General features: G+C 54.8%; 1 protein-coding gene across 2 annotated transcripts; it reads right to left on the bottom strand.

Annotated features, from left to right (window-relative positions):
* Positions 1-5,890: 5,890 nt before the first annotated feature.
* GMFG (glia maturation factor gamma) lies at positions 5,891-11,064 on the bottom strand. 2 transcript variants are annotated; one of them, XM_017342197.3, is made up of 7 exons: positions 11,021-11,064; positions 10,530-10,626; positions 10,358-10,407; positions 9,551-9,600; positions 6,692-6,774; positions 6,190-6,263; positions 5,891-6,075 (listed from the first exon to the last, which is right to left on the bottom strand). In XM_017342197.3, exons 1-7 carry the CDS (start codon positions 11,021-11,023, stop codon positions 6,004-6,006), a joined length of 429 nt encoding a protein of 142 aa, XP_017197686.1. In that variant the 5' UTR covers positions 11,024-11,064; the 3' UTR covers positions 5,891-6,003. The 2 variants fall into 2 exon arrangements, with proteins under 2 accessions (XP_017197686.1, XP_089175330.1); XM_089319204.1 differs by lacking the exon at positions 11,021-11,064.
* Positions 11,065-12,959: the final 1,895 nt, after the last annotated feature.

The following is a 12,959-nucleotide window of genomic DNA, read 5'->3' as shown; positions in this document are numbered from 1 at the left end:
AAGGGGGGGAGGGGGCGCCGACCGGAGGGGGCGGCCGCACGCCCCAGACTCCCGCCCCGGGCCGCCGCAGACCCCTGGCCACTGCGGAGCCGCGGCGGGCCCGCCCCCGACCCCTCCCCAGCCCCACCCCCTGGCCCCGCCGGCCTCCCCAGAGACCCCCCCCAGGCCACGCCCCAACGGGCATGGGGACCCCGGATCTCGCCACGGGGGTGTCTGATCACGTCCTAGTGCCCAGGGGGTCCTCAGACCAGGCCTCACCTCCTCCCAAGCCCCAGACTGTGTTGCTGAGCCACCCAGCGTGGCAGATCAGATCACGTCCTGCTCTCCTTGGTGACCTCAGCCCCTGCCCACACCCGGTCAGGGACCCTGGACGCTGCCCCCAAGACCAGAGACCCACAGGCCATATCCCAGCATCCACGGGGATGCAGACTGCCCCACAGGAACCCTAAATCATACTCCAGACCACACCCCAATCTTCAGGGACCCCAGACCTTAAGTTGACACCCCAAGAGACCCCAGGTCCTGCCTTGCTCCCTTTGGGACCCCGGACACGTCCCACAGCCGACTTCTTCCTGGGGAACCCCAGCTATGTCCTTCCACCCTCAGGGACCCCCAGTAGGGATTCCAAACCATGTCTAATCCCTGGAATGGGCCCCCAAATGTCTCCTATTCCCCTTCAGAGACCCTGAACCCTTCCTCACGACCCCTGCCCCTTGGATCTCAAACCACCCTCCAGCCCCTGGGGACCTTCGACCTTTCTCTCCCACGCCCCTCTAAGGCACCCTTTGGCTCCCAGACCCCAGATTTGCCCTAGATTCTTTCCCATCCCCCAGCAGGCTCACCCCCTCGAGGACCTCGGCCCCTCCCTGTAGCTGTCCTCACTCCTGGGCCCCCTCCCTGGGACATCCACAAGGCCCTGGCACCTCCTTTGTTCAGAGCCTTTGCAGACCCCTGCTGCAGTGACAGCCTCCAAGCCCCTCCCTTGCACCCGACCAAGGATCTCAGGCCACTTCCACCTCTTTCTACCTTGTCACAGGGCAAGTCTCCCTTTGCACCTGCCAGAGCCCCAGAGCCCAAACCCTGCTCATTATGGATCCCCTTCCAAACCCCTCCCTGAATGCTTCCTCCTAAAGCCTGCCCTGCACCCCTACCCTGCAGGCTCAACCCTGCAGCACCTCCCTCTGGTGACCCTTGACCCCTGCGGATGCTCACAATCCCCTTTCTCCCCAGACTCCAGCCATCATCACCAGCACCCAGGCACCACTCCTGCCTCCCTGCCTTGGTTTCCAAGTGCTCCCCCTGCTGAGGCCCTGGGGGTCCAGGGCAGGAAAGAAGGGAAAGTGGAAGACAACAAAGCATAACACAGGTTACAGCTCTGCTCTGTGCCAGGAATGGTTCTCAGAGTTTATTTAGATTACTTCTTTCCATCCTCAGCCAGATGAAGAGGTCCCCATTTTATGGATGAGGAAAATTGAGGCGCAGAGAGATTTGGTCACCTGCCCAAGGTCACAGAGATCACACATAGTAAACAGCAGGACAGGATGAGGGTGAGGGAGAAAGAGGGTGGCAGCAGGCAAACCTGGGCTGGACAGGAGCGGGGAAGGAAGGGTGAGTGGAAAAAAGGTAGTGAGAGATCAAGATATACAGAGGAGGAGAACTCAAGAGCAGGCGAGCCCAGCTGCGCCAGCCTCACTCATCGGTCTCTCTGGTTCCCTGCTGACCCTTTGAGGTCATTCTCAACCACTCTCATCTTCCAGCTTCCGGGATAACTTTGTGCAGCCTTCAAGACACTAGCACACAGCGGCCCCTGGGCCTTTGCATGGCTGCCAGGTCATACCTCAAATGTGCTCTTCAGAGACACCTTCCTTTTCCTTTTAAACATTTATTGATTTATTTAAGAGGCAGAGTTACAGACAGAGAGAGAGGTCTTCCATCTGCTGGTTCACTCCCCAGATGGCTGCAATGGCTGGAGCTGGGCTGATCTGAAGCCAGGAGCCAGGAGCCAGGATCTTCTTCCGGGTCTCCCACATGGGTGCAGGGGCCCGAGTTCTGCTGCCTTCCCAGGCACATTAACAGAGAGCTGGATTGAAAGAGGAGCAGCCAGGAAACCAACCAGTGCCGCAGACAGAGGCATGACCTACCATGCCACAGTGCTAGCCCTTTCCATTTCCATTTTACATACACACCCCAGTCCCTACCAAGTATTCTTATGCCTGCAAATTATTTCCAAACAGATAAAAAAAAATAAAGTCTGTTGATGGAGACATGAATGGGTGGAGATAAAGCAAGTACAGTAGGATATTAATCTGGGAGGTAGGTATACAGGTGTTCACTGTAAGACTATCTCAATTTTGCAGCATGTATGAAATTTTTCATAGTAATTGTTGGGGAGTCAGGCAGCGGATGGAAAATCTCTCTTCTCTACCTACTCCCTCCCTGTAAGTCCGCCTTTCAAATAAATAAAATAAACATTAAAAATAAAGGGCCCGGGGCTGTGGCTCACTTGGCTAATCCTCTGCTTGCAGCACCAGCATCCCATATGGGCACCAGGTTCTAGTCCTGGCTGCTCCTCTTCCAGTCCAGCTCTCTGCTGTGGCCCGGGAGGGCAGTGGAGGATGGCCCAAGTGCTTGGGCGCCTGCACCTGCGTGTGAGACCAGGAAGAAGCACCTGGCTCCTGGCTTCGGATCAGCACAGCACCGGCTGTGGCAGCCATTTGGGGAGTGAACCAATGGAAGGAAGACCTTTCTCTCTGTCTCTCTCCCTGTCTATAACTCTACCTGTCAAATAAATAAATAAAAAATCTTTAAAAAAAATAAAGAAAGAAGTTCCCATCCACTGGTTCACTCCCCAAATGTCCACAGTAGGCGGAGTTGGACCAGGCCTAAGCTCAGCTCGGGGGGCTGGAGCTCAATCCAGGTCCCCGATGCAGGTGGCAGGGACTCGACCCCTTGAGCCATCACTTGCTGCCTCCCAGTGTGCTCATGAGCAGGGAGCTGGAACAGGAGTGGAACCAGGACTGGAACACAGACCCTCAATTCGGAACGCGGGGGTCCCAGCGGTGTCTGGACCACACCACACCAAATGCCCACCCCTGAACTTGTTCTTGAGTGTGCTCTGGGAAGGGCTCACTGCAGACTCCCAAGGAAGGATAAACACAACTTTCCCCTTGGGGGGGGGGGTCCCTAGAAGGCAGGGGGAGTAACTCAGGGGCTGGGGAATGTCCCATGAGGTCAGGAAGTGAGTCGGCCTCAAAAAGAGGGCAAAGGGCAGAAGCAAATAGTGTAAATGTATCCTTGAAAACCTAATCCCAGGGGCCAGCTTGCAGCACAGAGGGTGAAGCTGCCGCCTGCAGTGCCGGCATCCCATACGGGTGCTGGTTCAAGTCCTGGCTGCCCCACTTCCGATCCAGCTCTTTGCTGTGGCCTGGGAGAGCAGTGGAGGATGGCCCAGGCTCTTAGGTCCCTGTACCCACGTGGGAGACCTGGAAGAGGCTCCTGGCACCTGGCTTCAGATCTGTGCACCTCCGGTCATTGCGGCCAACTGGGGAGTGAACCAGTGGATGAAGGACCTCTATCTTTGTCTCTACATCTCTCTGTAACTCTTTCAAAAAAAAAAAAAAAAAAACTTAAAATCTAATTCCAGCACAGACCTACCAATGCAAACCCTACTATTTAGGCCCTGCCCCTAAGCTGATGCCCCACCTTCTGTCTTTGGAGCAAAAACTCCAGCTCTATCAATCTGATTGATTGATGTAAGAGACACCAGCATTCTGTGGGAGCCCCACACCTCCACGTAGAGACCAATCCGGAGTGTCTAATACTCAGCCTTCCTCACTTTAGGCCCTGCCCACAATTCTAAGCCCCACCCCTAACCCGACTCCACCCCTCCACCTGCACACTAATTTAGAGCCCAGGCTGGGTCTCTGCCTCTCCAAGGAAGCCAAGTTCACAGTCAAGGTTGGCAGGGAGAAGCACCACAGGAGACGTCTAGGGCTGGGACACACAAAACAGGGAACTCAGATCTGCAGGAGGTCGGGGGTGGGCTGCTAGAAGGAGAAGAGGTGGTCCCAGTTCGTATCACCCATCAGACTCTTTCCCAATCCTAAGCCACGCCCCAGGTGATGACTATTCATTGGACAGTGTGCTCTGTTCTGGCCTCTCTGATTGGTTCTTCCACAATTCCTTAGCCATTGCCTATTAGTGTGCCTTTCTGAGTCACCCTCTCTGATTGGTCCCTGTTTTCCAAACTCTCTGCTCCTGATTGGGCAAAATTTTTATCCATGCCTATTTCTGATTGGATTGTTTGCAATCAGGAGCCTAGGTGCAAACAGAAGTTCAACGATGGGGGGCGGGCTACATCTGTTGCCTAAGAGAGGGTGTAGCCATAGACCACAGTGTAGCCTGAGGTCAGAGCTCTGCCTGCACAGACCACCAGAGGTGTGTCTTCAAGCACCTGGTTTTGGCTTCTGTGCCTCAGTTATTCCATCTCTGAATTGGGGATATTGGGTGGGGGGGTTGTAAGACCTATTAAAAAGTGTGTAGAAGTGCCTGGCACATAGGAAGCCTGCAGCAGGCAGCTTGGCTCATTCATTTGCCTCTGTAAGCCTAAAGACCTAGACAAGTCCCTTGGCCTCTCTGGCCTCTCTGGTCTCTGAGGCCAGTAAGTAGTTCCTGGTCCTCTTCACTGAGATGAGAGTCCCCTCTGGTCCACGGCCCTCATCCTTTTTCATCCCCAGCCATTGGGGACTGAGGCTATGATCAGAGGGAGAGACGGATGAGGAGGGGGAGGGGGCTCTCGTAGGGAGGACAGGAGCCCCCTCCCTGAATTTTGTGGGCAGGTGGAAGTTCCCCATGTCCCAGTGGAGAGTGATTCTACCCTGAGTCTTCTGTGCCAAGAGCTTGTCCTGACTGGAGAAAGGGCGGAACCAGTGATGGGGACAGGGCTGGGTGGGTGAGGGGATCCAATGTCATGGCTGGGAGGGAGGAGGCAGACCTGGAACTACTAGGCTTTTTGTCCCCCCCCAGCAACATTAGAATTGGGGGAGGGGCAGCCCAGGCTCAAGGTCACTGTGTCATTGTCACCATGGCAACGGCCACCTCTCTTCAAGGAACCTGGAGTGGGGTGTGGGGAGGGAGTTCCCAGGTCCCTGAATCTGGGAACAGGGAGAGGAACACTCAGAGACATCGAGGAGAAGCGGGGTGATTCACTTCTGCAAAGATCGGCCCCTCTCAGAAGTCTCAGAGCCGGGTACACTGTGGGCACTCAAGAAATGTCCCTGCAGGACACAGACAGAGGCCCAGAGATGCCAGAGGAAAGCAGAGTCCTCAATCAGGGGTGAGTGTGGTGTCCCCTCCCTGCCTCCCCTCCCCTCCAGGGGTCCACCGAGAACCCCGGATCCTCTACATCTGCAGAAACCCTGGGCCCTGTGCCCTCGCGACCGCACAACCAGCCACCCCCAGCGACTCCCAAGCCTCTGAAGCAACATTTGTACCTTCGACAACTCTTTGGCCTTTAAATTTCTCCTACCTGGGGGTTCAGCATTCCAGGCCAGCCAACGTCTGCCCGCCCCCAGAGCTGGGGAGGGGTGGAGGGTGGGGGGGAGAGCAGGGGATGCAGCCATCCTTTATTCTCAGCTGTCCTCCTTCCCCTTAGGAGTGACCCCTCCATGGATCCAGATATTCCCCCGGGAGACCCAGCCCTCCCCCCCCCCACCGCAGGAAACCCTACAGCCCCTTCCCCTCCTCTCTCTTAAATATATCCCTCCCCCTACCCCAGAACCCAGCTTGCGTGCCACGAGCTCTGCCCGCCCCCTGCCGGCGCAAAGCTGGTACTGCAGGAACTGTCGGCTCCGGCTCGCGCTGAGAGGCAGAGACTGTGCCAGAACGGACGTCTGAGTTCTCGCGTTTTTAATTCCTTTAGGGTCTTGGATGTTCACGTGCTAGGGGTCCCAGTCCCCAGTCCACTGGAGATTCGGACATCAGGAATCCAAGTCTGCCCAGAGGTCAACGAAAGAAAGACAACTTCTCTTGGAGCCAGGCCTCGGTGAGGTCATCGGTGGTGCGGATTTCAAATACCTGGGACAGAGAGCAAATCTCGACGTGGTGACCCGGTGAAGCCCCCGCCCCGCAGATCCAGGGGTCCAGGCCCCCAGCCCCCTTCTCCCAGAGGTCCCAGAGCCTAACTCAGACCTTGGTGAGTTCTGCCGTCTGCACCAGCCTGTTCTTACTGCCTGCGTACATCATGTGTTGTTCGGGCTTGCAGCCTGCATGAAAAACAGTAGGGTGTATAACTGGGGGGCTGGGGGTGCAGGTACATTCTCAAAAACCCTAGTAATGCTCCTCGGGTCTGGCAGCTTCCTGAGGGTCCCCGGAGCCTTCTAAGGAGGTCCCTGGAGGCTACACTCAAGGTTTCTGGGTTTGTTTGAGTGCTTCTCAGGGATTTCTGGGTACAAGGGAGAGGTGGGTTGTCAGCGTATCCCTCAGAACTGAGGCGGGGTGGGGGCTTTTAAGGGAGCTGAGCCCCCACCTCCACCTCCCTCGCTCACGTTCTAACGCAGGTGCCTGCGGACATGTGCAGTCACACGTGTCCGCATGCATGCCCATGCCTGCCCTCACATACACCTGCTCACACCCTCCGTGCACACACGCAATCCAAGACTCTGTCCTCAGGATGAGTAGAGCCGTGTCTCACCCACAGGGCTGGAGAAGATGAAACACAAAGGGTAGGACACCCGGCCATCCTCATGCAGGTACTTGTAGCTGTAAACCACGAACCTGCAGCCACAAAAGGAAATTCACACTCCAGACTTGGGCTGGGAGCCCAGACCCACAGCCGCTGCAGGAGTCCACACACTTGAAATCTTCACCAAGTCTGGGAACCTAGGATTAACGGCTAGGTTCCAGAGTAGTGATCTCAAACACTATAAATGATTATAAACAACCAGGGCTGGCGCTGTGGCGTGGCAGGTAAGGCCGCTTGCAGTGCCAGCATCCCACATGGGTGCCGGTTCAAGTCCTGGCTGCTCCACTTCCTGATCTAGCTCTCTGCTGTGGCCTGGGAAAGCAATAGGAGATGGCCCAAGTCCTTGGGCCCCTGCACCCACATGGCAGGCCTGGAGGAGGCTCCTGGTTCCTGGCTTCAGATCAGCCCAGCTCCGGCTGTTGTGGCTATCTGGGGAGTGAGCCAGCAGATGGAAGACTTCTCTCTCTGTCTCTACCTCTCTCTGTGACTCTATCTTTCTGATAAATAAAAAAGAAATCTTTTTCTAAAAAAATGATTAAAATAATAGTGCGACTTAACACCAACAACCCTATGAAGTGAGTGCTGTTATTATCACCATAGTACAGATGGGAAGCTGAGGCCCAGAGTCATCGCCACAAGGTTCTATGGGTAGAGGAGAGATTTGAACCTGGGACTTCAGGGCCAGAGTATAAGGGCTCAGCCACCAGTGCACTACAGCCTGGGCTATGACCAGGGCTGCATACAGAATTTACCAAATACAGGAGAAAAAAAAAATTGGAAAATCTGAGATCTCTTCTCCAAAAAGCAGAAAAACTTTTCCCTCTCTTTGCTAGCCTCCCTCTAGACTGATGGTGGCCTTTAAACATTTGCTATTTAAGGGGACAGCATTTGGCACAGCAGTTAAGGTGCCACTTCAAAGTGCCTGGGTTCCACTCCCAACTCTGCTTCTGAGTCCGGCTTCCTGCTAGTGCACACTCAGATACAGCAGGTGATGGGCCAAGTACCCGGGCCTCTGATGCCCATGTGGGAGACCAGGATGGAGCTCCTGGCTCCTGGCTTCAGTCTAGCCCACTCCCAGCTGTCACAAGCATTTGACGAGTGACCCAGTGTATGGAATGTGTGTGTGTATGAGTGTGTGTGTGTGTGTATACTTGTTGCTCTGCCTTTCAAATAAGCAAATAAGTTTTTTAAAAAATTGCTATGTAGGGGCTGGTACTGTGGCAAGGCAATTAAAGCTGCCACCTTCAGTGCTGGCATCCCATATGGGCACTGGTTCGAGTCCCAGCTGCTCCGCTTCTGATCCAGCTCTCTGCTATGGCCCAGGAAAGCAGTAGAAGATGGCCCAAGTCCTTGAGCCCCTACACCTGCATGGCAGACCCAGAAGAAGCTCCTGGCTTTGGATTTGCACAGCTCCAGCCATTGTGGCCAACTGGGGAGTGGACCAAAGGATGGAAGACCTCTCTCTCTCTCTCTCTCTCTCTGTTTCTCTCTGTGTGTAATTCTGACTTTCAAGTAAATAAATAAATCTTTTTTAAAAATTTTAAAAATTAAAAAAAAATAGGGGGCTGGTGCTGTGGCACAGTGGGTTAATGCCCTGGCCTGAAGCACCAGCATCCCATATGGGCCCCAGTTTGAGACCCAGCTGCTCCACTTCTGATCCAGCTCTCTGCTATGGTCTGGGAAAGCAGTAGAAGATGGCCCAAGTCCTTGGGCCCCTGCACCCATGTGGGAGACTCAGAAGAAGCTCCTGGCTCCTGGCTTCAGATCAGCACAGCTCCAGCCATTGTGGCCAATTGGGGAATGAACCATCAGATGGAAGACCTCTCTCTCTCTGCCTCGCCTCTCTCTGTGTAACTCTGACTTTCGAATAAATAAATAAATCTTTAGAAAAAATTAAGGCCGGCGCCGCGGCTCACTAGGCTAATCCTCCACCTTGCGGTGCCAGCACACCGGGTTCTAGTCCCGGTCGGGGCACCGGATTCTGTCCCGGTTGCCCCTCTTCCAGGCCAGCCCTCTGCTGTGGCCAGGAGTGCAGTGGAGGATGGCCCAAGTGCTTGGGCCCTGCACCCACATGGGAGACCAGGAGAAGTACCTGGCTCCTGCCATCGGATCAGCGCGGTGCTCCGGCCGCAGTGCGCCGGCTGCGGCAACCATTGGAGGGTGAACCAATGGCAAAAGGAAGACCTTTCCCTCTGTCTCTCTCTCTCACTGTCCACTCTGCTTGTCAAAAAATTAAAAAAATTTTTTTAAATAAAAAAGAAAAAATTAAAAATTTGCTATTTAGGGGCTGGCATTACAGTTAAACCACAGCTTGCGACACCAGCATCCCATAATAGAGTTCAGGTTCAAGACCCAGCTGCTCTGTTTCTGACCAGCTCCCCGCTAAGTCACTTGGGAAAGCAGTACAAGATGGCCCAAGTCCTTGGGCCCCTGCACCCACGTGGGAGACTCAGAAGAAACTACTGGCTCCTGGCTTCAGCCTGGCCCAGTTCTGGCCATTGCAGCCATCTGGGGAGTGAACGAATGGATAGAAGATGTTTCTGTCTATCCCTCTCTCTGTGTAACTTTGCCTTTCAAATAAATAAAATAAATAAGAAAAAAAGCAGGCTCTCAATGAATATCAGATATAATTATCAGTGTAAATTTTGGCAATAAAATATTACTACAACAATGGAAAGTTCTAGAGTTTGAACCATTGGCCTCAAACACATCAGAGACCCCAAGCCCGTGAATAGGGCTGGGGTCAACCCGTACCTCCCTCGTCACCCCTCTCCCCAGAGCCTGACACCCCCCCCCCCCCCAGGATACCTGGGCTGTCTCTCTGGCAGCTCCATTTTGAGTTCCTCCGGGGAAATGTTCTGGAGCAAGAAAACAAGACAGCAAAAGAGGAATGACTGCCATCAGTGGGCATGGGCTTTGCGGGGAGCACTGTTCTAAGACACCGCGCGTGAATCCACACACTGACTTCTCCCATAGCCCTGCGGCGTAGGCCCCATTACCATCCCCATTTTATGGCCAACAAAACCGAGGCCGTAGCAGAGACATCAGAGCCCTTTCCCGGGCCTGGGCAGCAGGCAGAGAATCCCTATTTGAATCTGTGTTCAGATCGTAACCACGTCACTACACTTCCTTTCAGGGGCACTCAGCCGAGCCCCCTTTGTGGTCAAACAGCCACTGTCCCGTGTCCAAGGACCCCCTTGCAAGTCCTAACCACAGCACTAGGTCCTTGTCACTGATGAAGACAGTGAGGCCACGAGACGGTGGGGCCTGCCCTTTTATAGAGAGAGTTTCTGCTAGCTTTTTGGTAACTGTCCTGGAAACTCTTTTGTTTAAGCACCCAGGACTAGCATCGTCGTCATCATCACTTGCTGGAGCCCCCCGTGTGTGCCAGGTCTTGTTCTGAAGGCTTTACAAGGCTTATACCACTGGACCTGGCAAGCACCTAACGAGGCAGCTACCATCCTCCCATTCCACAGACGGGGAAACAAGGCTCACAGAGGCAAAGTCTCTTGCTCAGGGCCACACCCTGATCTCCAGGTCCTTCTGACCCAATGCCGTTGGGTCTCCCAGTCCCAGCTGTACCTCTTGGAGGTCCTGTCCACCCCAGCCTCTCACCTGAAATTCTTCCTCCAGTACCACCATCTGCCGGTCTTTGTCCACCTTCACTGGGAAGCGAGGGCACACGGGAGTCAGGCGCCCTTCATCCCTGGGGGAGGCCAGCCCACCCTCCCGGTCTGTCCCTGCCACCTCCCACCACCCCCCCTTGGGGAAGGGAGGGGCCGCTCACTTATTATGGCTGCGTTGTCGGTCTCTTTTCGGAAGCGGAATTGCCTCAGCTTTTCCTTTAGCTCTGGGTCCACCTCGCACACTACCAGGGAGTCGGACTGCCAGGGGACCCGGCAGGAGCTGAGTTGGGCTGGCCTCGCCCCGCCACCTCCGCCAGCCCAGCTGATGCTTTGTGGAAGTCAGGGAAGGTGCCCCTTCCCTTGGGACAGAGGCTGCGCCCGCCAGGGCACGCGGCATGGGGAGCAGGGCGGGGGCTGGACCACAGCCCTCTCACTGGGCGCCCTGGGCCAACACTGCAGGTGACTGCAGTCTAGACCACTTGCCTGGGTCTAAACCCGGAACCACCACCCCTCCGGCCCCAGCCAGCCCCTTTGCCGCAGCTGGGTCCCTTCCCAGGCTGTGACCCCCATTCCACAGCTGACTTCACCCAGGTGCCCTCCCAGCCCCAGCCCCAGCCCCCAGCCCTTCCCACAGGCTCCCCGGCCCCCTGACCATGGCTTTTCTGTCCACAGGCCTCTTCTCTCAGTTCCGCTGTCTTTGAGGGCTGGGGACCGGGGCTGCAGGGGGCGGGCTGTGGGGCAGGGGGAAGTTTGCATCGAACACCACATCCTGTTTATGCCCCTTCCGGGACAACTGTCTCCGGGGGCTCCTCCCCTGCTTCCTTCCCCTCCTCTGTGGGTACCTGTCAGGCTCTGCAGCCGGCCCCTCGGCTCCAGTGCTCTCTGCCACGTGGCCTGGGGGAACCAGCTCCACTCCTCTGAGTGGGTTGCTGTGAGGATAAACTAGCTCTGTGCAGCTCCTGGCACGGAGGCCACGCTCAGTAAACAGCCTGTCTGAGCAAGTTCTTTGTTCCTCTCCTCCTCCAGGATGTCTTCTTGGACTGACCTGTCCCTGGAATCCTAGAATCCCAGGGCTAGGAAGGGCAGCTGAGAAGCCACTGCTACGCAGACACCCGTGCATTACAGGGCTCCTCCACACCTCCTGGGTAATGGCGAGTTTTTTCCCTGCACTTCTTGGACCTCACGGGCCTTATAACAGCCTGTGAGTTCAGCTCCAGCAGAGCGAGATCTCGGCCTTTTATTTTTATTTTTTATTTATTTTATTTTTTTTATGAATAGTGTTTTGTATTGCTCCCAATTCTGCTCTGAGATGAAATTCCTGGATAATGTAAGCTTCTCACACACATAAATTTTTAAAAAATCAATATAAGGCCCTAAGTGTCACATAAAGAAGAAATAAAAGCAAAGCAAATTTATAAGAAAACCATATGTATTTCAGTGGGAAAATATAAGTGAACGAAAGAGAAGTTTCCCAGGGCTCCAGCCCCTCTTTGACTGCGGGCCTGGGTGGCTTCCTTCCACAGTCACAGACAAGGCTCCGCAGGCTGTCGCCCTCTGCAACCGTTCTCTCTGCTCCCTCAACGCCCTTGCTCACTGGATCCCTCCTGAGCCTGCACATGGTGTCGTTTCTCCAAACTTAAAACCTAGCTCCCAGCCAACGACTGCACATGCACTTCCTTCGCTTTTCAGCAAAATGTCTCAAAAGAATAGTCTACACTGGCTGCACCAATGTATCTTCCCGATTGTTCTCTTAATAATCCCCTTCGGGGCTGGTGTTGTGGTGCAGCAGGTTAAGCTGCCACCATATCAAAGTGTCAGTTTGAGTACCAGCTCCTCTGCTTTTTGCTTTTAAAGATCTATTTATTTATTTGAAAGTCAGAGTTACACAGTGAGAGGCAGAGTAACAGAGGGGTCTTCCATGTGCTAATTCACTCCCCAGATGGCCGCAAAGGCCAGGGCTGAGCCAGGCTGAAGCCAAGAGCCAGAAGCTTCATCCAGGTCTCCCACATGGGCAGCAGGAGCCCAAACACTTGGGCCATCTTCTGCTGCTTTTCCCAGGCCATTAGCAGGGAGCTGGATTGGAAGTCAAGCATATGGGACTCAACCCAGTGCCACATGGGATGCTGGCATCACAGGCGGTGGGTTTACCCACTACCTCACAACACAGGCCCCAGCTCCTCTGCTTCGGATCCCACTTCCTTGTGTTTTGTTTTTGTTTTTGTTTTGTTGTTGTTGTTGTTATTTGTTTTTTGACAGGCAGAGTGGACAGTGAGAGAGAGAGAGAGACAGAGAAAGGTCTTCCTTTTCTATTGGTTCACCCCTCAATGGCCGCTGCCACCGGCGTACTGCACTGATCTGAACCCAGGAGCCAGGTGCTTCCTCCTGGTCTCCCATGCGGGTGCAGCACCCAAGGACCTGGGCCATCCTCCACTGCACTCCTGGGCCACAGCAGAGAGCTGGACTGGAAAAGGGGCAAGTGGGACAGAATCTGGTGCCCCGACTGGGACTAGAACCTGGAATGCTGGCGCCGCAGGTGGAGGATTAGCCTATTGAGCCGTGGCACCGGCCCATTTTTTTTTTTTTTAAGATTT

This window comes from Oryctolagus cuniculus, chromosome 18 (genome assembly GCF_051225735.1).
Source record: "Oryctolagus cuniculus isolate XC-2025 breed Fujian yellow rabbit chromosome 18, ASM5122573v1, whole genome shotgun sequence".
Lineage (NCBI taxonomy): Eukaryota > Metazoa > Chordata > Mammalia > Lagomorpha > Leporidae > Oryctolagus > Oryctolagus cuniculus.
This window is presented reverse-complemented; position numbering and strand designations above follow the sequence as displayed.